This window comes from Cebidichthys violaceus, unplaced genomic scaffold (genome assembly GCF_023349555.1).
Source record: "Cebidichthys violaceus isolate CVI_PGR_0920_01 unplaced genomic scaffold, fCebVio1.0.p SCAF_13, whole genome shotgun sequence".
NCBI classification, from domain to species: domain Eukaryota; kingdom Metazoa; phylum Chordata; class Actinopteri; order Perciformes; family Stichaeidae; genus Cebidichthys; species Cebidichthys violaceus.
Genome location: NW_027176296.1, coordinates 7,420,576 through 7,444,943, shown reverse-complemented (window position 1 = coordinate 7,444,943; position 24,368 = coordinate 7,420,576). Strand labels below are relative to the sequence as shown.

General features: G+C 41.8%; 1 protein-coding gene across 1 annotated transcript in view; it reads left to right on the top strand.

The window, feature by feature from the left end:
• hmcn1 (hemicentin 1) overlaps window positions 1-22,690 on the top strand; it is an 80,007-nt gene extending 57,317 nt beyond the window's left edge. Inside the window, exons 55-107 of the mRNA XM_068707602.1 lie at window positions 46-159; window positions 267-454; window positions 819-915; window positions 1,118-1,282; window positions 1,454-1,567; window positions 1,665-1,867; window positions 2,407-2,488; window positions 2,601-2,732; window positions 2,977-3,126; window positions 3,390-3,549; window positions 3,678-3,802; window positions 3,910-4,093; window positions 4,470-4,567; window positions 4,675-4,953; window positions 5,045-5,241; window positions 5,571-5,652; window positions 5,901-6,037; window positions 6,123-6,264; window positions 6,444-6,588; window positions 6,798-6,925; window positions 7,042-7,198; window positions 7,434-7,555; window positions 7,699-7,863; window positions 8,152-8,259; window positions 8,470-8,607; window positions 8,684-8,818; window positions 9,250-9,519; window positions 10,026-10,216; window positions 10,407-10,620; window positions 10,765-10,899; window positions 11,252-11,442; window positions 11,639-11,720; window positions 11,947-12,216; window positions 12,359-12,529; window positions 12,629-12,799; window positions 13,395-13,565; window positions 13,720-13,890; window positions 14,104-14,274; window positions 14,404-14,574; window positions 14,666-14,812; window positions 14,964-15,101; window positions 15,236-15,357; window positions 15,637-15,874; window positions 16,090-16,152; window positions 16,783-16,902; window positions 16,989-17,123; window positions 17,202-17,315; window positions 17,452-17,577; window positions 17,710-17,838; window positions 18,976-19,344; window positions 19,536-19,655; window positions 19,756-19,882; window positions 20,964-22,690. Of these exons, the coding sequence (XP_068563703.1) occupies window positions 46-159; window positions 267-454; window positions 819-915; window positions 1,118-1,282; window positions 1,454-1,567; window positions 1,665-1,867; window positions 2,407-2,488; window positions 2,601-2,732; window positions 2,977-3,126; window positions 3,390-3,549; window positions 3,678-3,802; window positions 3,910-4,093; window positions 4,470-4,567; window positions 4,675-4,953; window positions 5,045-5,241; window positions 5,571-5,652; window positions 5,901-6,037; window positions 6,123-6,264; window positions 6,444-6,588; window positions 6,798-6,925; window positions 7,042-7,198; window positions 7,434-7,555; window positions 7,699-7,863; window positions 8,152-8,259; window positions 8,470-8,607; window positions 8,684-8,818; window positions 9,250-9,519; window positions 10,026-10,216; window positions 10,407-10,620; window positions 10,765-10,899; window positions 11,252-11,442; window positions 11,639-11,720; window positions 11,947-12,216; window positions 12,359-12,529; window positions 12,629-12,799; window positions 13,395-13,565; window positions 13,720-13,890; window positions 14,104-14,274; window positions 14,404-14,574; window positions 14,666-14,812; window positions 14,964-15,101; window positions 15,236-15,357; window positions 15,637-15,874; window positions 16,090-16,152; window positions 16,783-16,902; window positions 16,989-17,123; window positions 17,202-17,315; window positions 17,452-17,577; window positions 17,710-17,838; window positions 18,976-19,344; window positions 19,536-19,655; window positions 19,756-19,882; window positions 20,964-21,330 (8,441 nt within the window). The 3' untranslated portion in view covers window positions 21,331-22,690. The remainder of the gene's footprint in view (window positions 1-45; window positions 160-266; window positions 455-818; window positions 916-1,117; window positions 1,283-1,453; window positions 1,568-1,664; window positions 1,868-2,406; window positions 2,489-2,600; window positions 2,733-2,976; window positions 3,127-3,389; window positions 3,550-3,677; window positions 3,803-3,909; window positions 4,094-4,469; window positions 4,568-4,674; window positions 4,954-5,044; window positions 5,242-5,570; window positions 5,653-5,900; window positions 6,038-6,122; window positions 6,265-6,443; window positions 6,589-6,797; window positions 6,926-7,041; window positions 7,199-7,433; window positions 7,556-7,698; window positions 7,864-8,151; window positions 8,260-8,469; window positions 8,608-8,683; window positions 8,819-9,249; window positions 9,520-10,025; window positions 10,217-10,406; window positions 10,621-10,764; window positions 10,900-11,251; window positions 11,443-11,638; window positions 11,721-11,946; window positions 12,217-12,358; window positions 12,530-12,628; window positions 12,800-13,394; window positions 13,566-13,719; window positions 13,891-14,103; window positions 14,275-14,403; window positions 14,575-14,665; window positions 14,813-14,963; window positions 15,102-15,235; window positions 15,358-15,636; window positions 15,875-16,089; window positions 16,153-16,782; window positions 16,903-16,988; window positions 17,124-17,201; window positions 17,316-17,451; window positions 17,578-17,709; window positions 17,839-18,975; window positions 19,345-19,535; window positions 19,656-19,755; window positions 19,883-20,963) is intronic.
• Window positions 22,691-24,368: the final 1,678 nt, after the last annotated feature.

The window sequence follows — 24,368 nt, the reverse complement described above, 5'->3', positions numbered from 1 at the left end:
CAGAATGAGTTCATACGTACTAACCTTTGACAGTTTTATTCTCAGGTGGGCGAGTCTTACAGATTCCCAGATCCCAGGCTGAAGACTCAGGTAGATACACGTGTGTGGCCATCAATGAAGCAGGAGAAGACTCCATTCAATATGATGTGAGAGTATTATGTGAGTAAAAACACTTTTCTTTTGTGGTGCAAGTATCAGTCAGTTTAACAGAGCTGGGTCTTTTTACATAAATCCGTTTCTCATTGTGTATTTCTGTCCTTAATCAGTGCCCCCGACTATACGGGGAACAGACAGCGATTTGCCTGACGAGGTCACAGTCCTGGTCAACAAAACTACCCAACTGGAGTGCCACGTGGATGGAAACCCTTCCCCCAAGATCACCTGGTTTAAGGACAGCCAGCCAGTCAGCTCAGATGGGCTACATAGGATCCTGTCCAATGGGCGAACACTTCAGGTAACAACCAGGAAGCACACATTCTGTTTCATGCCATAGCTCATTTTTCTTTGAAACCATTCCAAGTTAAAGTTACTATATGCTGTGTATATATATATATATATATATATATATATATATAATACACAGTAAATAGAAACCCTTGTTTAATGTTATTTAGTCCAACAAGAGGTTAATGCAATAAATACTTTATTTATACACAACGTTCTAAGGTCCAGAATGATCAGCCACACATTTACAACGGAAATATCTGTCCTATTAAAAAGAAATGCTCCATCACTTTGATATTGGTATACTATATCTTAAAACAGTAGATCTGTGTTCTGACTTGATTCTACATGTCTCCATCTTTCCCAACCATCAGGTGTTGACTGCTCAGGTATCTGACACAGGGCGCTATGTGTGTGTGGCTGACAATGTGGCTGGAAGTGCAGAAAAATCCTTTAACCTTAATGTTCATGGTGAGTCGCATGTGACATGGTAAATCACATTTACATTCTAAATGCTCAATTTGATCAAATTGTGAAAAGATGAGTTTAAGATACAGCTACATTTACTCTCATGTAGAAAGAACTGATTTCACTTTAATACCGTTAAAGACTGCACTCTGAGATAAAAACTACTGTTTGTTATACTGAATATTTCTCGTATTTTTCCTTTCAGTGCCTCCCACCATTATCGGCCTAAGTCCTGAGACTGTGACTGTGGTGGTGAACAACTTTGTATCTCTCTCTTGTGAAGCTACTGGTTTCCCCCCACCCACCTTGAGCTGGCTAAATGATAGGGGCCCCATTCAGGCCAACACCAATCATGCACTCATCATGCCAGGTGTTTAAAATATCACATTTAAAAGAATGAACATTGAGCAGTGGGTGACAACTGAAGCCATTTTACATTAAAAAAATAATTTGAATATTTGGATACGAGCATGAAATGAAAATGATTAAAACCAACAACAGTAGGTTCTGAATGTTTATTTGTGTCCATTTGTGCCTCCAGGTGGTCGTACACTACAGATTCTGAAAGCAAAAGTATCTGATGGAGGAAAGTACAGCTGTGTGGCCATTAACGCAGCAGGAGAGGCTTACAAACACATCTACCTCACTGTTTTTGGTCAGTCCACATCCACAATGTGTACACTGTACACTGAGCGCCTGACTTTACATCATAAACTGACGGTCAATGTTTTCCTCTCTCCTCGGCCTTTCAGTTCCTCCAAGTATCCGGGACAGTAGTGGGGACTCTCCTGTGGTGGTGAATGTGCTCGTTGGGAAATCAGTAACTCTGGAGTGCGAGTCCAACGCTGTACCTCCTCCCACCATCACCTGGTACAAGAACGGCAGGATGGTGACAGAATCAGCAAACCTGCGCATCCTGGCGGAACGACAAATGCTTGAGATCAAAGGCTCAGAGGTAAGAGATGAATGGATGCAATGCTGTGTCTATTCTCGTTTTCAACAGTTGGCATGCAGTCAAACAGTGTGGCCATTACTGTAATGTCTTTTTTCTTTGTTTTTATTTTGATGAAAGCTTGAGTTTTTGTAGCAGCCACACTTTGACCCCTCAGTCAAGCCGCTACCACTTCTTAAGTGGTAGCGGCTTGACTGAGCGGGCTATGACATAAAGATGATACTGACTATCACGTCAGTGTAGCAGTCAGCCACAGCAGTTTAGTCTAAGCAGATACAGTGTAGATATAAGGGCAAGTATCTGCTCTTTTCATTGGAGAGAGTAGGACTTAAAGGCAGCGTAAAGGTGCTCTTAAGTCAGGGCCTGATAATGTCACCCAGCCTGATACCCATTGCAGGGCCTGATGATGGATCAAAACATCATTTGACATGAATGCTTCACTTCTCACCGAGCTTCTGGCACATTTTACTTTTAATTGATAACTGACTATTATTTTCAATTTTTGTTGTTGATCTTCCTTTTATGTCTCATCTGTTCTTCAGGTGTCTGATACTGGACAATATGTTTGCAAGGCCACCAATGTTGCTGGACAAGTGGACAAGAATTTCCACTTGAATATTTATGGTAGCTCATGATATATGTATTTATTCAAAAATCTGTAAGAACTTCATAAAAACACATTGAATGCTTAGCACTTACAATATAATATTAAAGAAATGCCTCCTTCCCTCTTCAGTACCTCCCAGTATCGACGGGCCAGCAGAGGAGAGTGTTGTGGAAACCATCAGTAACCCAGTCACCTTTGCCTGTGATGCTACTGGAATCCCTCCTCCAAGCCTTGCTTGGTTGAAGAATGGACGACCCATAGGTATGCCTTCGATTAGGTTTAACCTTTTTGAGAATCACACAACCACAAAAAAATATTTTGTTTGTTAATGTCATCCTGGTAATGATATGCATTATTAAGCTGTATATTACATTTAAATTAAATTACCTGTTTTTCTACAAGTTTACAAAAAACCACAAGTAATAACATAAGTAAGGGTGGATGAGGGAAAGGGGTAACAGGTTCTCATTGTAATTTCATTTATATGACCTTCGTATTTCTTTAGAGTATTCAGAGTCTCTGGAGATGCACATCTTCTCAGGAGGAAGCAAGCTGCAGATTGCACGGTCACAGCTTTCTGACAGCGGCACTTACACGTGTTTGGCCTCCAACGTGGAGGGCAAGGCACACAAGAGCTACCACCTCACCATACAAGGTACATGCAAAGCCTCAGTCACTATAAATAAGTTCTAACCCTTTTCTAGAGGCCAATTTCAAATTAAAGAAATGCAAAAGTTTTTTTTTTTTCAGAGAAACGGCATAAAATATTACTACATACGCTTGTCTGGCTTTATGTGTGTGTCGACTGTATGCTGTCAAGCTTATACAGTATATTATCATACAGATAAATGTATTTACCATTTAATTTTTTCTTATGGTATTCATAGGATTGTGCTAAGGCCAGTAATTCTCTCTCAGTCCCTCCCAGTATCTCTAGATCAGAGCTGCCCAGTGAAATGGGAGTCCTGCTAAATGAAAGCATCCAGCTGGTCTGTCGAGCCCGGGGAACTCCGACTCCAACCATTCAGTGGTTGAAAGATGGGGAAGTCATCAACAATACAAGGGACGAGGGGCTCAGGTAATGCTTGTCGCAAGAAAATAACAAAATAGAAGGAAATTTGGGGGATTTCACAGCAGGCCAATCCAGTGGTAAAGAATGTTATAATGATGATAGTGATGTTAATGTGATGCTGCCTTTGTGTGCAGAATCAGTCCAGATGGCAGCACACTCACTGTGACTGGAGCTCACACCACTGATAGTGGCAAATACACCTGTGTGGCCACCAACACTGCAGGACAGGAAGACAGAATATTCAATCTGAATGTGTATGGTGGGTTAAATTGATTGTACTACTTGTATTGTCCAGTACAGACAGTCTGAGTCAATTGTCTTGTTTATTTTAATGTCACTGACTTTGCTTCACATTTACTTTTTCAGTGCCTCCTCTGATAGACGGCAACAGTGAGACAGTTGAGCAGTTGACCACAGTTTTGGACAGTTCTGTCAACATTGAGTGTGTTGCTGCAGGCTCTCCACCGCCCCAGCTCAACTGGTTGAGAAATGGCCTGCCTCTGCCAGTGTCCTCCCACATACGGCTTCTTTCTGCTGGACAGGTGCTCCGGTAGGTCAGTGGACAGGGCTCAATAAGAGTTTGTAGCACATGGTGCTGCATTAACAACAACATCTTGTGCATTGTATGTGCTTCACATAAATTGAAATTATTGCAAAGCAGTGCGTTGTATTAGGGTAAGACTAAGGTATTGGTGCAATTGGTATCTGTTAAAATTGCAAAGAAATTGTATGTGTTCACTTGCGCAATTATGTTTTTCATGAATGAAATCTTTTGAATAACCTGCTGTATCCTGCAGGTTTTCCTACTGTTAATTTGGTATATAAATTAACCCTTCATTAAAGAAAAAAATTGTTTGTTGGATATTTTACACCTTTAGTGAGAGTTAAAATGTAACAAGATACGTTGTACCTTTTGTATCTGTCAGGATTATACGAAGTCAGGTGTCCGACAGTGGCACCTATACCTGCATTGCGTCAAACAGAGCAGGAGTGGACAACAGACATTATAACCTACAGGTGCATGGTGAGTCTGAAAACATTCCTTGCTTGTAAAATCTGAGGACCACATCACAAAAGCAAATTGTTCAGCAGTAAATGGTAATGAACTGTATCTGTTATTGTTTTCCTCAGTCCCTCCTGGCCTGGACGGAGCAGGGAGCACAGAGGATGTGACTGTAGTCAGAGGAAAGTTGGCTTCTCTGCTGTGTGTTGCTGATGGGACCCCGACCCCTTCTTTGTCCTGGCTCAAAGACGGGGTAACTCTAATTCCTGACCGCCACCTCATTTTTCTGAATCTGAATACCACTATGCAAATCATCCAGGCCCAGGTCAATGATACAGGACGCTACACTTGTGTAGCTGACAATACCGCTGGCCAAGCTAGTCGCCACTTCAACTTGAAAGTTCTGGGTGAGTAAAAGCACATTAACACACATCACACTTTGGCTGTGATTCATGGATGAGAAAATAAATATCGTTTGTTTTATGTTTTCATATTCAGACCCTCCCCACATCAAGGGCTCTGGTGTACCAGCAGAAGTATCTGTTGTGGTTAATAATGTGCTGGAGCTCCAGTGTGAGGCCTTAGGTATCCCGACACCCTCTTTAACCTGGCTGAAGGATGGACGCCCACTCCCACAGACAGACAGTCTACACCTCCTCCGGGGAGGAGAGGTGCTCCGTGTGGCCTCGGCTCAGGTAAGTGCCATGGGACTGTTAGATTATTTAATTTAAATTGAATCTCTGTCTCTTATCTATAAAAATTAAAACCCTACATTTATCAAATACTGTATATGATAAGTTATAAGTTATTTTCATAGGCATATTGTCTCAAGTCTCTTCATAATCATTGGCATCCTCACTGGCAACAAAGTTTTTCTTTCATCCATTTTAACTCAGCTGTTTGTTAATTCATATAGAAAGAGAACGGTCTGTTTTGTTGAACAGCAGCGCTCTCATTTTAGTGCAGAGCTTCACATTGGATTAACAAACACACCCTTTGTCACACTGTTTTTCTCTTTACTCAGTTGGAGGACACAGGCAGATACAGCTGCTTAGCCAACAGTCCGGCAGGCGATGATGACAAGGAGTTCCTCATTCGAGTGCATGGTGGGTAACACAGATGTGTAATACACATTGCTGTTAGCACTGTACATTACATTGTTGAAATAATCTCTGACTTAAAGGTAGTAGTTAACGTATAGTACAAAAAAGGATGATTCAGTCAACCTGTACCTAGGTAATACATATGTTTTACTCTTACTTTTTCTGTCATGCCTGTAATAAATAAATAATACAGGGACATGAGATTGGGCTATAAAATCCATGTCAGTCTCTTTCTGTTGTTTCTGTAACAGTTCCCCCTAACATTGCTGGGGAGAGCACACCTCAGGACGTGTCAGTGCTGCAGAACAGACAGGTGACTCTGGAGTGCAAGTCAGATGCTGTTCCACCTCCAACTCTGGCCTGGCTCAAAGATGGCCAACCATTGCAGGTCAGAAATTAAACAAACAAACAACTATTCACACAATGCAATTAATTCTCATGAAATGTGTTCACAAATTCCTATCTTTGTGTAGGCCTCTGCCCGTGTGCGTATTGTGTCTGGTGGCCGCTACTTACAGATCAACATGGCTGAGCTCAGCGACAAAGCTCAGTATACCTGTGTGGCCAGCAACATTGCTGGCAAGACCACGCGACAGTTTAACCTGGCTGTAAATGGTACAGTACCATCTTTTATCCACAACTATTGTAGATATAGATATACTGTATATCCTTTCTTATAGAGCTGAAAAGGAGAATTGTTATCTCTTTACAACTCCTTCTGTAATTACAGAGCAAAACTCAATGCCCAGCTACAAATGAGTAAACAAATATATATCTGTCACCTGTCCCTTCAGTGGCCCCAACTATCAAGGAAGGCTCCCAGACACTGTCAGTGCACATAAACAAGCCAGCAGTGCTTGAATGTATCATAAGTGGAGTGCCACCGCCTCGTGTCACATGGAGAAAACATGGTGCCATATTGGCAGGAAACAACCCCAGGTAAAGCCACAAGTTATGCAACAATTATGCCTTTTTGCATCTCAAATTAGTACTATTTTTATCATAAAACAATTGCATATATATCATGTATTAATGTTTTCCAAGTTCCACAATCTAAAAATCATATATCATTATGATTTTGTAGCACAACTCAGTTATTGGCATTTCCTCTGTGCTGTACCTTATCGAGTTTGTACAAATGTGCGCAGGTACACATTTGCAGAGGATGGGTCATTACACATCCACTCTGCTCAGGTGACAGACACTGGACGCTACCTGTGTATGGCATCAAACCAGGCTGGGACACAACGCAAGAGAGTGGATCTGCAAGTATATGGTGGGTGGTAAATATGTGCATACAAAAACAAAACGCAGGAATACCTTCAAACTGTCTCAGTCACCCACAAAGACAGTCACCCAGTAATCTTATGATTGTCGGTTCTTATCTTTCAGTCCCTCCTTCCATCGCTGACAGCCGCACCAATGTGACGGTTACAGTCAACGTTCAGACCACCCTGTCCTGCGAGGCCACCGGAATACCCAAACCCACCGTCAGCTGGATGAAAAAAGGGCGAGCCATCAATACTGACCAGAACCAGAATTTGTACAGGTTGATCTAGGTTTTCTCCCTCTCCAGTTTCTGATTCAATAGTTAAGACTGACAAATACAAAACTGGAACATTTTATAATTCCGCATCTTAGATGACATTAATAGCTTTATTGCTTGAGCGTTTCATTGTAAGTTTCACTATTTAAAATATATGTATATACAGTAAATTATTCATTTTTCCATCTTTTTATAGCGCCTACATCATAGTGAAACTACTCTATTTTATTGTTTCCAGATTACTATCATCAGGCTCCCTGGTAGTTATAGCACCAACAGTGGAGGACACAGCAGTGTATGAATGTGTGGTCTCTAATGAGGCAGGGGAAGACTCCAGATCCATCAACCTCACTGTCCACGGTGAGTAACACAGCGTTTGTTTAGAAATTGATCATTATTATTAGAGCATGTTCATTGGTATTATATCATGATTTGATTGAATTTATATTTCTGTTGTAAATATTCTTTAACACTGAATTCGTTACATCGTTATGTCCGTCTAGTTCCTCCGTCTATAGCAGATGAACCCACAGAGCTCGTTGTAACCAGACTGTCCCCAGTGGTCATTGCCTGCACTGCATCTGGTGTCCCAGCGCCCACTATCCACTGGACTAAAGATGGCATGAAGCTTACTAAAGAGGGACAGGGCTACAGCATCCTGCCCACAGGTCAGAATCAGGATTAATGTAAATAGTACGCAACTTTTATTTGGTATTTACAAACTGACACCAAAATACTTAAATTGCTAGCAAAATACGTTAATCACCAACTCTTTTATGAGAATTAGTGATGCTATTGTATTCAGTTAATTCTTCCACTGGTCTTGCTGTATTTGAAGAATACAGCACTGTGAGTCATCTAACACATGAATAGAGATTACACCAAGTGATAACTGTCAGGTTACTTTATTAGGTTTGTCAATTTTGTTGATTTAGTGTGTTATGATCTGTGCTCAGGTCCAGTAGAGATCCCCTCAGCTCAGCTCAGTCATGCAGGACGCTACTCCTGCACGGCCAAGAATGCTGCAGGCTCCACCCACCGCCACGTGCAGCTCACAGTGCAGGGTAAGAACATCCTGAGGACCAATATACCAAGAGACTCCCTGCTGTTTGGAGGCTGTGCAGAGACAAGCCAAAAATAATCATGGTTCTGAACTTACATTTTTTATAGGGCTTTAACTGCTGTATGACTTTTGCATGCTTTTACTGTACCACTTTATTCTTTTTTTCTTGAGATCTTTTTGAACATCACTCTTTTTTCATCCCTCTCCTCAGAACTCCCAGTAATCCAGTCTCATCCCTCCATCCTGGATGTGATCCTGAATAACCCCATCACTCTGCCCTGCAGGACCACAGGCTCGCCCAGACCCACCATCACCTGGCAGAAGGAGGGCATCAATATACCCACCGCAGGTAATTAATGTCTCTCTCTGTGTGTCAGTCATCGTAAGTAATCCGGCATAACATCATGTCTCTTGCTTCATGTCAGGTGGAAGTTTCACCGTGCTGCCTAATGGTGGTCTACAGATTAATAAGGTCTCTGTGTCGGACTCTGGGACATATATATGTGTGGCTCAAAACCCTGCAGGGACTGCGCTGGGCAAGACCAAACTCAGAGTACAAGGTAGGGCACTCACTCAAGTAAAAGTAACTTGATTAACATTCGTATTATGTAGTATTCATTAGTTGTGTACAGGGATGTAAGAAGAACACCTTACAATCACGTGTTCTGTGACAATAGCGCTGCATTAAATACTACTTTTGAAAAGAAAAGTTGAATTTTGAGCTGCAACATCAAACTTATTTTTTAAAATTCTCAGAGTTGACTGTCTTAATTATATTGCATTTATCCTGATACTGTAGGTAACATTCATGAGTCTTCAATTCCAACCTACATTTTCCTAATCAGTGGGGTCTTCCTAGTACAACCTACTCAGTCATCTAAATTCATATTTATCAGCCTAGTTGCATTTTTTTGTTTATTACCTAATAACGTCAATAAATATTCTAAATATTTTTACTTCATGTGGTTTTTCCATTTGCTGTGTCCTGCAGTCCCTCCAGTGATCAGCTCAGCGACTCAAAAGTATCTGGCACCTGTGGACTCCTCTGTGACGCTACACTGCCAAGCTGACGGCTCCCCTCCCCCCTCAGTCACATGGCATAAAGACGGGCAGCCGCTGAGTGAATCTGTGCGCCAGCGGGTGCTCAACTCAGGATCCCTGCAGATCGCCTTCATCCAGCCAAGTGATACTGGACGATACACTTGCACTGCTGCCAATGCAGCGGGCACAGTCAGCCATGAGATGAGCCTCACTGTACAGAGTAAGTTTCAGTTAGTACAGTATTTTAAACTACATCAATGAACACAGCACATTATTTTTGTGGTGTCCTCTGTTTTGTGTCTCTGTAGTAAATGAGAAAAGTATGACCTTCAATATCCATATATTGTGAAACTGATATAACTGAATGTGATACATTGGTACTTTCAAATATTTTAAAACCACATTTCACATAAAATCTTATGTACCACTTCCAATTGCAAAGATGAAGCTGTAACTAGCCATGCACTTATGGTTTAAGTGCATTTGTTTTCAGTTTCACTTTACTGAATGAGAACTTTACTAGTTACACCACCTGTGAGTGTAAGCAAGCAGGAACCATTTTTGGTATACTGCATTTTCCCTTGTTCCATAAAGCAATCCAGTTAATTGCCTCAAAATATAAAATGTATTGTAGAGGGCATTAGTTGCCTCCCTTCTGGGTTTGCATATTTTCTAAAACCTTCACTAGACTGTTTTGAAATTAATGTGACATTGACTTCTTTGCAGTCCCACCTTCCATTCAAGATGGAGAGCAGCAGGTAGCGGTGGTGGAAAACAGTCAGGCTCAGCTGGTGTGTGTGGCAGAGGGGGTCCCTCAGCCCAGCCTGTCGTGGGAGAAGGATGGTAATCCTCTCAGTGAACGCACAGGGGAGTACACAATCCTGCCCTCTGGAGAGCTGGTAATAGACATCGCTCAGGTAAGAAAAACATAAGGAAAACAACAAATGATCTATACATGTTTGTTTATGTCTGTAGATGCTGGAAAGTGGAAATAGCTTGTGTTAAATTTAGTTTAGGTGGCTTAAGTGGCTTGTTTTGCATCAAAAAGATGCATTTAAAGATTGTTTTCTGCTCCCACTCTCCTCATCTTCCCTCCCTCTGTACCAGCCTGACGACGTAGGCAGTTATACCTGTGTTGCCACAAATGCAGTCGGACAAGACAGTCGGACAACAACCCTGTCTGTACATACTCACCCTGTCTTCACTGAGCTGCTAGGAGATGTGGCCCCCAACAAGGGAGAGCGCCTCCTGCTGGCTTGTGGAGTCAGTGGCATCCCCCCTCCCAGAATCACATGGGCCTTCAACAACAACATCATCCCAGGTGTATAGCAAGACCCCACTGATTAGGAAAATGTTTTACATCAACTGAAAAATCCTTCAGAGCTATGCTATTTTTATGTAGCTGTAGTGTATGTGATATATTAGAATAAAGACTGTATTTTTCTGCGTTATGTTAATGCTTTAGTTCACTACGACCACATGAATGGCCACAGTGAGCTGGTGATAGAGCGAGTGAACAAAGACGACTCTGGCACCTACAGCTGCGTGGCAGAAAACAGTGTAGGAACCATCAAGTCTCTGGGCTTTGTCTATGTCAAAGGTAAAACCACAAATATAAATATCAATATCAATGTGTTTAACAACTATAACCCCTCTTGTAGGCACCCATAAGTGGAGGCTGGTTTATAAACAGATAATGCATGACAATATAGTAAAATACAGCTGTAATAATATAAAATATCTTTTTATAGGAGACATTGTAGACAAATATTGTACATTACCACTTGAAAATGTCCCTATAGCTATATACAACTACATTATATTGTATTAGAAGTATGCTGCTTATAAATGCTAAGTAGAGAGATTTAAAGTAAAGTACTACCATTTAACTTACTACTCAATCCTAATCAAGTGGTCTTTCCATAATGTCAACTTCTTCTGTCTGTCTCCAGAGCCTCCTATCATCGATGGGGACCTTCACTCCAACCGCATTGAACCTCTGGGTGGTAATGCCATCCTGAACTGTGAGGTTCGGGGAGACCCCCTGCCCACCATCCGGTGGAGCAAAAGTGGAATAAACATCCAGATCAGCAACCGCATTCGTCAGCTGGACAATGGCTCTCTGGCCATCTATGGCACTGTGGTAGGAAAACACATGAGACTGAAATCTCTTATGTGTAATAGTCTAGAAATAAAGTTGATAAAAAGTGAAAGTGCTCTGTTGGCTAAGTGGTCTAACATTACATGTAAACACAATTTCTTCAAACAAATCTATTTTAAGTTTTTAAACATATTTGTGATTATGATAATGAACTGTGCTTTCATTAACTTTAATACAGAGTGAAGATGCCGGCAACTATATGTGTGTGGCAACAAATGATGCTGGAGTGGTGGAAAGGAGTGTGACACTTACCTTGCAGCGTAAGTGTCTATCTTATCTGTGTATGTCCTATTTAGCGTAGAGCCTTGCATTTGTGACATGAACAAAATGCAAAAATGGATATAGTACTTTAGTGATTTTGTATTGCACCTTAAACAGTGACATCGTCAGGTTTTGTTTTTTTAGTGCTCCCAAACTGATTTCAATGTGTGAAATCAGTGGAATTCCCCTTTAAAGGTTAGATCACATAGATCTGCCCTCTTCCAGGTGTGCCGACCATCATAGTGGAGCCAGTGGAGACGGTGGTGGATGCTGGCACTACAGTTGTGCTCAACTGTCAGGCGGAGGGGGAGCCTACCCCCATGATACAGTGGTCCCACCAGGGGCGACCCCTGCTGGGCAATGACCGCTTCTCCACTTTGTCCAACGGTTCCCTCAGGATCAGCAGTGCCCAGAAGGAGGACACAGCTCAATATCAATGTGTGGCCAGAAACTTGCTGGGATCTGTGCTGGTCAGGGTCACTCTTACTGTGCGAGGTGAGTAGGACATGGTGGGGATTGTTATTGTTGTGCTGTGTTTTTGAGCCAACTCTCATTTTAAAAGCACAGTAAACAATCATCCAAATGGACCAAATGGCAAAAGACATGTTGTGTTAACGTGCAGTCATTTGTTTTCCAGTTCATGGGGGCTACTCAGAGTGGTCAGAGTGGGGTCCTTGCAGTGTGTCCTGTGGTGTTGGGTCCCAAAAAAGGCTGAGACAGTGTAACAATCCTCTCCCTGCCAATGGGGGACGTCACTGTGCAGGATTTAACACAGAAACACGTAGTTGTCAGGGAAAGCCCTGTCCAGGTGAGAGTGCTTTGATGAATCAGAGGATTCAGTACTTGTACAGGAGACTGTCCAAATGGCACATGTGGTAACAAAGTCTTTACCGTTGTCCCTCTACAGTGGATGGTAACTGGTCTGATTGGTCTCTCTGGGAGGAGTGTTCTCGTACCTGTGGTCAGGGCAACAGAACCAGGGTCCGGACCTGCAGTAACCCTCCAGCTCAGCATGGAGGCAAGCCTTGTGAGGGCAAGGCAGTGGAGGTCATCATGTGCAGTGTCAGACCTTGTCCTGGTGAGTGACCAGATATAGTTCCTGTAACGTCAGCTGTATGAATAGTTGGTATGAGGAGGTACAACTGGCAAATCTCATATTTGTTTAAAATCACACTTTTCTCAACTTCTAAATACAAAAGTCAGTTCTTGACTCAAATAATGTTTCAATGCTATTCATCTCAATTGTGTGACTGCCTATAATAAATCACACATTTACAATGAACAGGCTTCACAAGGTCTCAATAAACAAGCTTGCTTTATGCCGGATTGTAGGCCTTAACAGTGGTGGAAGGGCTATTTACATCCTACTCGAGTAAAAGTAGCAATACCACAGTGTAGAAATGGTCCTTGTATATGTAAAAGTACAAAACGTACTTAACAAAAGTTAAAGTACTTATTTGGCAGAACAATTGGTAAAAAGTATAATATTTCTCCAAGAAATGTAATGGAGTAGAAGTATAAAGTGTCAGCAAATGGAAATACAAGTCAAGTCCAACCACCTCAAAATTGCACTTAAGTACGTTACTTGAGGAATTGTACTTGCTTTCCACCGCTGGGTCTAAATATATGACTTTAGGCCTGTATATATTGACTTTCTGTTTATACTCCTGCAGTGGCAGGTAACTGGGGCTCTTGGTTACCTTGGAGCCCATGCAGTGAGAGCTGTGGTAAGGGTATGCAGTCCAGAATCCGGCTGTGCAACAGCCCTCCTCCAGCATTTGATGGGCCACAGTGTGAGGGCACAGACACCCAAACACAAGTGTGCAAGGAGAGACCTTGTCCTGGTGAGGGCTCAGGGATTGTACTTAATAATAAAATCAAATTGAAAGAGATTTTAGTCCATATTCATACGTCTGTTCTCCACTGGATGGTGTTAAATCAGTATAAGTGACTGATGCTCCTGCTTCTTCCTCCTCCTTGTTTTCTTGTGCTGTCCAGTGGATGGGAAGTGGTCGTCCTGGGTAAGCTGGGGAGCCTGCAGTGTTTCATGTGGAGGCGGGACAAGACAGAGGACACGTCTCTGTGCCAGCCCTGTCCCTCAGCATGGTGGCAGACGGTGTGAAGGCAACGATGTGCACATTGACTTCTGTAATAGCGACCCCTGCCCCAGTGAGTCATAAGAACTTTTATTTGCTCTTGCTGCTTTTCTAAAATCTAACTACTATCTTTTACTTTACAGTAAAAAAATATATATATATTCTTTACATCTGGTAATGTAAAAATGTCTGTCTTGTATCTTGATTCTGGGTTTCTTTCCAGTAACGTATCTGCTCTTTTGGCTTATTTCTTGACATCTTTGACATTTTGATTTCTTACTGTCAGTCAGTGGTAACTGGGGTCCGTGGAGTAGCTGGGGCAGCTGCAGCAAGACATGTAACGGGGGTCAGATGAGGCGCTACAGGACATGTGACAACCCCAGACCTGCCAATGGTGGAAGAGCATGTGCAGGTGCAGATACACAGATACAGAGATGCAGCACGGCCAACTGTCCTGGTGAGTCAGCATGTTTAAGACCGTGTTGAGGGTGAAAATGGTCCTAAATTGTGAGGCAATCAAGAACAGTTTTTTTGTGATTTATGTGTTAATGTGTGTACTTATTGTATATTGGGTATATTATTGCAGTTGACGCTAACTGGGGCTCATGGCAGCAGTGGGGAGAATGCTCCGCTTCCTGTGGTGGTGGAGAGAGGACACGTGTCCGTCTCTGTAATAATCCGTCTTCTAGCAACGGTGGTCGGCCGTGTCCAGGAGACTCCTCTCAGCTGTCCAGGTGTAACAGTCCCGCCTGCCCAGGTGAGGCGTTTTTGTAAATACAAATTGTACATGTTTGTAACTGAGCGTTGCACTAAAAATGTTCTTGAATACTTTCTTTTTTTTTTGTCAGGTGGAGCCCAGAAGGCACGAGGAAGCATCATAGGAAACATCAACGATATTGAGTTTGGCATAGCCATCCTCAATGCCACCATCACAGACAGCAAGTCTGGTGGCAGAATCATCAAGGCCACTATTACTAATGTACCAAGGACATTAGGTCAGTTTTCCAACAGTTATATATATTTAAATCTTCTTCTTTAAAGGCACCAAATAATACCTGCCTCCATGCAACTAGAGCACATAAGTTGTTCTCTTGAATATTCTCAATTAATCTTAAATATGCTCTTGTTGTGCCTTTTAATTTCAAGGTCCTGCAATGAGAAAGCTCATCTCAATCCTGAACCCTGTCTACTGGACCACTGCACAGGAAGTAGGAGAGGCTGTCAATGGCAACACGCTAACAGGAAGCATCTTCAGGCGAGAGACACAAGTGGAGTTTGCCACAGGTAAGAATTGACAGGCCTTGGTGTTTCTGTTTTATTGCTACATGGTTAACAGGGTTAATGAAATTGTGAAAATGTTGACTGATGATTTTGGATGTGAATATTGCTAGTAAACGTCTGTGGTGTAATCTTGGTAGGTGAGATCCTGAGGATGACTCACATTGCAAGAGGCCTGGACTCGGATGGAGCGTTGTTACTGGACATAGTAGTGAACGGACACATCCTGCAGCTGCCCTCACATGCTGACATCAGTATCAAGGTAAATAAATAAAATATGCATGTGATTAGACTTTGTGGCCTATTGATAGGTTTATTTATTACTTAGTAATAAATTGCAACTTGTATAAGATTTAAGCAAAATTAATAAAAAACAAAAATTGTGAGCGTAACAAATGCTGTATTTTCAACTCTATTTGATCTGGTTTACTACAAATGGCATATCCATTTTATCATTGCAGATGCCATATTGTGTGGAGTTTAGCTATAACATGTCAAACTACTTTAAAGCTGCCTCACATGTTCCCTTTGTTCAACTCAGGACTATACAGAGGATTACATCCAGACAGGCCCAGGCCAGCTGTATGCTCTGTCCACACGTATGTTCAGCATTGACAGGGAGAGTGTGCCCTACTCCTGGAACCACACCATCTCCTACGACTTATCCAAGGGCAAGATGCCCTACCTCGTAGAGACGCTGCATGCCTCAGCCATCAGTGCTCAGTACCACCCCATGGAGGAGGTGTTGGAGTATAGCATCCAAGCTAGTATCGCCAAGGGTGAGAATACTGTCCTAAGAAATGACTGAATTTATAAATTATAAATTGACTATGGGTGAGAGATGGATTCAACAAGGCTGCTAAATTAATATTAGGATATATATTTTTTCTTTGTATGTTTTGTCAACCTTTTAAATCTGATCTTGCTTTTTTTCCCTGCATGTTTTTGTTTCAGCTGTAATCTAAATTGAATGATGAAATGTTTATTATTCCAGGAGATCGCAGTAACCAGTGTCCTCAGGGATTCACTTTGGTGTCTGCTGGGCCCTACTGTGCAGGTAATGTTTATTAATGTATATTGTGCTCTATCCAATCTCGGGCTATTGGCCTGAGGACGGATAAGCCTCTCGGGGCAAGGGGCTATATTTCTGGGGTTCCAGTGTAGCCATTGTTCATAGTTTACAGTTGTTTACGATGAACAACTTGAGATGCAAGACAGGAGTTGGATTTGAGAGACAACATGTACAACCGGATTATTTCACAAGTAGCCAGTTAGCAAGCTAATTTTAAACCAATAAAAATCTAAATCATCGTCAGACGATAGCAGGTTGGCTCTATCTCTTTTGCTCTCCACATGGACAGCTTACCTGCATTCAACCAAAGCCTGCTCAAACTTGATTGGTCAATACAACTCGGACTACAAACATAAATCAGAATGCATCCAACCCCATAATCTCAGAGAGAATCAACCAACCAACATTGTAGTCAGTTGCTAGATAATAATAGTGATATGTTAAGTTGAAAGTCTATTAAAAATGTGCTTTTGAAGATATGTAGTGGATTTGATAAGCGCCTTTATATCTGTCATCAGCTTATCCAAACATACTTAGCAGAACTTTGTCATTGTATGCTTAAATCTTATCTGATTGTTGGCATATTGTTGTTTATGTATCATATATGTGCCACAGATGAGAATGAGTGTGCGGTAAGGAACCCCTGTTCCCATGCCTGCCACAATGCCGTGGGAACCTACTACTGCTCTTGTCCCCGAGGCCTCACTATCTCAGCTGACGGCAGGACCTGTCAGGGTATACAACTCACTTCTTCATCAGTGCTCTTAGCGTTATTATCACACACACAGGTTCAGATAATTCAATGCTCTTCATTCTTGTAGATATCGATGAGTGTTCACTGGGTGGGGACGTGTGCCACGATGGACAGGACTGTGAGAACACCATTGGCTCGTACCGATGTGTCATGCGCTGTGGGCGCGGCTTCAGAAGAACAGCTGATGGTCTCAGCTGCACTGGTACATCAACTAGCTTTATTTCATAACTGAGGATTTGTTGTGAACCTTTTTTTTATAACTGTCCTCTTTGTTGCTTAGATGTGAATGAGTGCCAGGAGTCCAATCCGTGCAATCAACACTGTCTGAACACGATTGGCAGCTACCGATGCGCCTGCGAGCCAGGCTTTCAAATCAGGAACCGACGCTGTATAGGTGAGACATCCTCACCTCTCCGTATAGTGCTTTAGCTATATTATCATAATATAGAGATACTATTTTTTATTCCTTTTTATATAATTTCATTCTTTGAAACAAAACACGTCTATACTTCTCTCTCTGATCACTCCAGATATAAACGAGTGCAGGCAGAGGGTTTGTCGATCAGATCAGCAGTGTAAAAACACACGGGGTGGTTACGCCTGTATTGACCTGTGCCCCAATGGTATGACTAAAGGTGCCAATGGGACATGTATAGGTGAGTATTCATAATTCACTATTCATTGTTAAGGCAGAGAGCATTTGCTAAAGTAGAATATTTATTAAAGTACAGTCTGGGAAAAATTTTAGTTCTGCAACAAGATTTACTTCTGTATCCTTTGTGCTGTAGACATTGATGAGTGCAGAGATGGCACTCATCAATGCCGATACAATCAGATCTGTGAGAATACCAGAGGCAGCTACCACTGCACCTGTCCTCGTGGCTACAGATCTCAGGGAGTGGGACGGCCCTGTATTGGTACGTGCATCCTTTTATGTCTCTCCTAAAATTTGAATATTGTATTCCTCATTTTCAGTATTCAGGCAGGTGATACTTCCACTTTCTTGTGTGTAATTTAGCTGAGGATATTTGCCAAAGCATACAGCATGTTACGCAATGAACGTGTCAAACATTTTTGCACTGCACTTCCTGTCAGCTTGTCCGCTTCTACCAGCATACTTCTCTCTTTGTGTCAGTGACTCACTCCTGTTGAAAATCTAAAATAACTCCGCTGACATCTGCAACATAGCTCACTATATCCTGCCAGAGCTTGCTTACATCTCTAAAATGCTGTAGTTAAAACCGCTGATTAACTGCAAGACCCTGCAAAGCTTTAATGCATGGTATCAAGTCCTCTAAAGCTCTACATTGATACTACGTCTACTTACCTACACTGTCAAATAGGAGTAAGAGAAAGGGTCAGAAAGGATTGCAGAGGAAGGGAACTGAAAATAAACGTGTCCTTCTGCAACACATCAACCATAAAAAGACCAGCACCATGACCTCACAGCTCTGTCGGTCACTCTGTCCATTTCACTCTCTTCCAATCCTGACTTTTAAACTGTAAACCTTTATGTTTGGATCTGGCTATTTCCTGGAGTTGCTTTGTAATGGCATACATTCACTGTTCCCCTTGTGACATCATTAACATTGTACGCTGATGTCTGTCTTTGTGAAATATTCATCTGGCATGAATTGGATTTTGTACCCGATATCAAATGTGAATTATATTTGATATTATTTACTCAGATAAAAGGTTAACTAGATTTAAAATGGAATTTAAAGTTATTATCTTCAAAGCATTACTTTTATTTGATGTGAGAAGAGATAAGTCTCTCATTCAAATTAGACAAATGTATTTATAGCCTCAATACATTTCTGTCTTAGGGACATGGAAATGTATTGTTGTACAGTGGGGTAATTGACATATACCCTTTTTCCCCCTCATTTTCATCTCCCTCCTCTTTCTTCATGGCCCAAACCACCTTGTTTGTTCTTTTCATCCCTCTAAAACCACATTTCCTGTTACTTCTGTACTCTTTTTGCACCTTTTTCTCCTTCTTTTCTATCACTCTATCTATTCCTGCTGCTGGTCTTTCTTTATGCTGAGGGCAGACATAAATGAGTGTGAGCGGCTTCCACAGCCCTGTGCCCACCAGTGCGTCAACACACCTGGCAGCTTCAAGTGCACCTGCCCGCCGGGACGCCAGCTGCTGGGGGATGGCAAATCCTGTGCTGGTCTGGAGCGTCTGCCCAGCTATGAAAGTTACTCATTTGGCTACCGAACATCACAATCCTCTCCTGAGCGCAATTCCTACCAGCGACTGTACCACAACTTGGCCTCTCAGAGCTACCACTCCTACGCGGCCACCGCAAGGGGGCGCAACAGGAGCCGGAGCCGCAGAGAGACTCCCATACGTTCCTCACAGCAGGGCTTCCTCGCTTGTCAGCAGGGGTTTGAGTCCAGGGGTGGCTCCTGCTTAGGTAACAATGGAGGACAGGCAGGGTTGAGATGAGGGAGAGGATAAAAGTTGTTCATAGAGGAACTGTCTCTTTGCTTTGCTGCTTGTGGGTTTGACTTGAAAATAGAACTGAAAGCTTTAAAAATGTGTCTTAATATGTAATTTATGTTGTAAGATTTTGTGTGTTTGCGTGTGCATGTGTAACTCCAACAGACATCAATGAGTGTGAGGTGAGGGATGCCTGTCAGCATGAGTGTATGAACACACCAGGAAGCCACAGGTGTCTCTGTCCTTCTGGTTACCGCCTCATGACCAATGGCAAGACCTGTCAAGGTGAGAACCACCAGCTACTCCCCATTTCCTTCCATCAGCATCATTTAATGTTATTATAGCGGTTACAGTAATGACGATAAGCTGTTTGCTGTATTTACAGATGTAGACGAGTGCCTGGAGCAGAACATCCAGTGTGGAGTGAACCAGATGTGCTTTAACATGAGAGGAAGTTACCAATGTATTGATACACCCTGTCCACCGAACTACCAGAGGGATCCAGCCACAGGGTAAACCTTCACAGAAATACACTCAATTAGGTTATACAGTTAGGATTAATGCATTAAAGTGATGAAACATAGCCACTCATTGTTTGTTCAATTTAGGGGATTTGCAATTATGGAGCAGTTTGTATATTTCGATCATTTTCGAACTTTAAAGGACCCGTGTGTAGGATTTAGTGGCATCTAGCGGTGAGGTTGCAGACTGCAACTGAATGTCTGTTCTGGGCTACTGTAGAAACATGGCAGTCCAACATGGCGGACTCCATGGAAGAGAACCCACTCCGTAGGTATTTCTCAGAGTCAAGGAAGGATCCTTCAAAGGCATTGACTGTTCCAATGCCTTTAAATTCTACCAAGGACGTATTGCATACTACATACTCAATCAATATGTACGTCCTACTGCCTACTAAATAAACAATTAAGTATGATTTACTAGCAGACTGTTCACTTTGGAGGATACCCAAGCAAGACGGACTGTTAGATCTCCTAAAACATTGCAGCAAATTTCAAACAGGCGTTGTTTGGATAAACTGAACACATATTGAGAATCTAAATGGTTACTTTCTCGCTTGAAAACATTTTCAAAGTAATCTCAAAGCACCCAGGTGCAATGCATTGTGGGGCAGAGTATGTGCAGAGAGCTCACTTCTCATTCTCAGAAATTCTTGCCATTCTGCCCATCAAAGTGACGTACTCTATTTTAGGTTTACAGGTTGGAGAGGTATGTCATGAAATAACTCTGTATGCTGATGATGTTCTAGTGTTTTGTATCTAACTGACACAAACAAAAACACACTTTCTCAGTTGATTAAGCATAAATGAAAGCATAGTTGTGAATATTATATTCAATTTCTGCCAATAAATCCCTCTAAATCCTATACACTGTTCATCCAAAAAACTATTTCTTGACATTGTGGTGCAATATCATGCCGATAGTTTGGCTTTTCTCTGCAAAGGTTTTGAGACAATTAGTGCTCAGACTTTGGGGTTAGTAAATATTCTAGCTATCTATCCTAGACAATATTAGTTATTTCTCTGCTTTCCCACGTTATACTCAACTGAAATCTGCTCTCTATGTTGCGTCTAGGTTTTGCCTGAAGAATTGCCCACCAAATGACCTGGAATGTGCACTGAGCCCTTACGCCCTGGAGTACAAGCTGCTGTCTCTTCCCTTTGGCATTGCAGCCAACCAGGACCTCATCAGACTGGTGGCCTACACACAGGACGGAGTGATGCACCCCAGGACCACGTTCCTAGTGGTGGACGAGGACGCCACCTTACCGTTTGCCCTGCGAGACGAGAACCTGAAGGGAGTGTTGTTCACCACACGGGCGCTACGAGAGCCCCACACGTACCGCATGAAGGTCCGTTCCCTCTCCTACAGCGAAGACGGAGGCATTGAGTACCAGACTACCTTTATCGTCTATATCTCCGTCTCTGCTTACCCCTACTGAGAGCACTTTAAATGACACAAGACAACCGTGCGTTGATGAATTGTGTCCTAAATGAGTGAGTGGGTGTGGTTTTTGGAAAAGCAGCCACATCAGTAAACAAACTGAAAAGACTTTGTGTTCAGTGTGAGAGAGGCCGGTGAGTGCTACAGCCCTGAAGACACAAGGAAGTAGATTTAAAGTGGATACAATACAGACCACTGGAGGTCAACAGGAGGCTTGGTTGAAACTGGCTATTCATTGGCTCTAATCCCTGGATTCCTCACATCAATATGTCAGGACGTTTTCAGTGAAACAATTGATATTTTGCTATTTTCCCCTTCCCCTTCAGATTTATTTATAAAATCAACAAGATTTTGCTCCTCAAAGCCAAAGCGTCCACCGCAGTCTCAAAAAGTAGGCTTCATTCCTACTCAAGAAATCGTAGCTAGCCTCTTATTTACATCTACCTATTATTAACTTATTGGGAAGTGCTTGAATGAGAAAAATGGGCAGTTCCCACCTTTTGTTTAGCCCTTTTGTCATCAGTCACCAAAGTGGAGCTGTGACTGTTCAGATACGGTGCTCATTTTGGCTATAGAAAACTTGACTGTCACATATTGTACATCCTCAGGTAGCGGCCTAATATACACACACGTGCATCAAATAGAAACCCTATCTAATTATTACATCATCAATGTGCCATATACTGCTCCATCCAATAGTTGATACCGAGATGTATTTTATTTTTATGACTTGTACATATGTTTTTTTCTCATAATGTATTGCCATACTGTACGTATTGTATCAATTTTGTAATAAAAATGAAATAAATTAATATTCACTGAAAAATGTCTGCAGCACTACTTCAAAAAACAGCCCTGATCCTTATTAAGCATTTCATACTTGGGAGGAAAAGAGACAGAATTGATCAAGCTACTTCCAGTGATCACATAATTTATTACATGCATTCTCTGGAATAGAGAATCACGGACAAGGATTTACCTTGTGTCTGCCATATTGTTATTTATTTTTGCTGCAAAACTAAATTCTACTTGTAACTTTCAAGATAACATTTTATTTGTTTGAATTTCTAATATCTCTGTCTCTAATATCTCTCCAAAAATGTTATATATTTATAATGTATCAATATGGATGAAATGATGCTAATATTAGCTGAAATGGAAACAAAAAGCAGGTAGACAATGTAAATCAAAGACATAATTTAGTACAACAATTCAATATATGAATCTGTATGGAAAGTGATTGCAAAAAGCGATAATATAAATATTATTCTTGATGTTTTCACTCCTGATAAATGAAAAATGGTGTAATATCCTGTCAAATCTTTAAATAAAATGGAAAAAATCATGGGCTAAAACTACCCTGTTCTGAATTATTATTATTATAATTCTTATTATTATTACAGCTGTCACTTAGGAACAGATCATTCTTAAATTTAAAAGTAAAGGTGAAGGATTTTTACTTATATCTTTAACTTACACAGATTTCAGAAAGTATTCAGACACCATTACTTTTTTCACATTTTGTTATGTTTCCCCCCTCATCAGTGTCACTAAAAAAAACCTGAAATATCACATTGACATAAGTATTTAGAACTTTAGCTCAGGTGCCTTCCATTTCTCTTGATCATCTCTGAGATGTTTTTACACCTTGATTGGAGTCCACCTGTGGTAAAATTGATTTGATTGGACGTGATTTGGAAAGGCACACACGTGTCTGTATAAGGTCTCAACTGACAACATAAACCAGAGCAACAACTAAGCCATGAGGTTGAAGAATCCACCTGCAGAGCTCTGAGACAAACTTGTGTCGGGACACAGATCTGGGTAAGGCTACAAAAAGAATTTCTGCTGCATTGACGGTTCTCAAGATCACAGTGGCCTCCATAATTATTAAATGTAAGAAGTTATACAGTGGGTACGGAAAGTATTCAGACCCCTTTCAATTTTTCACTCTTTATTTCATTGCAGCCATTTGCTAAAATCGAAAAAGTTCATTTTATTTCTCATTAATCATTAAACACTCAGCACCCCATCTTGACAAAAAAAACAGAAATGTAGAAATTTTTGCAAATTTATTAAAGAAGAAAAACTGAAATATCACATGGTCATAAGTATTCAGACCCTTTGCTGTGACACTCATATTTAACTCACATGCTGTCCATTTCTTCTGATCCTCCTTGAGATGGTTCTACTCCTTCATTGGAGTCCAGCTGTGTTTAAATAAACTGATTGGACTTTAGGAAAGGCACACACCTGTCTATATAAGACCTTACAGCTCACAGTGCATGTCAGAGCAAATGAGAATCATGAGGTCGAAGGAACTGCCCAAGGAGCTCAGAGACAGAATTGTGGTAAAGAAGAACCCAAATATCACTGTAGCTGAGCTCCAGAGATGCAGTAGGGAGATGAGAGAAAGTTCCACAAAGTCAACTATCACTGCAGCCCTCCACCAGTCGGGGCTTTATGGCAGAGTGGCCCGACGGAAGCCTCTCCTCAGTGCAAGACATATGAAAGCCCGCATAGAGTTTGCCAAAAAACACATGAAGGACTCCCAGACTATGAGAAATAAGATTCTCTGGTCTGATGAAACGAAGATTGAACTTTTTGGCGTTAATTCTAAGCGGTATGTGTGGAGAAAACCAGGCACTGCTCATTACCTGCCCAATACAATCCCAACAGTGAAACATGGTGTGGGCACCATCATGCTATGGGGGTGTTTTTCAGCTGCAGGGACAGGACGACTGGTTGCAATTGAAGGAAAGATGAATGCGGCCAAGTACAGAGATATCCTGGAAGAAAACTTCTTCCAGAGTGCTCAGGACCTCAGACTGGGCCAACGGTTCACCTTCCAACAAGACAATGACCCTAAGCACACAGCTAAAATAACAAAGGAGTGGCTTCGGAACAACTCTGTGACCATTCTTGACTGGCCCAGCCAGAGCCCTGACCTAAACCCAATTGAGCATCTCTGGAGAGACCTGAAAATGGCTGTCCACCAACGTTCACCATCCAACCTGACGGAACTGGAGAGGATCT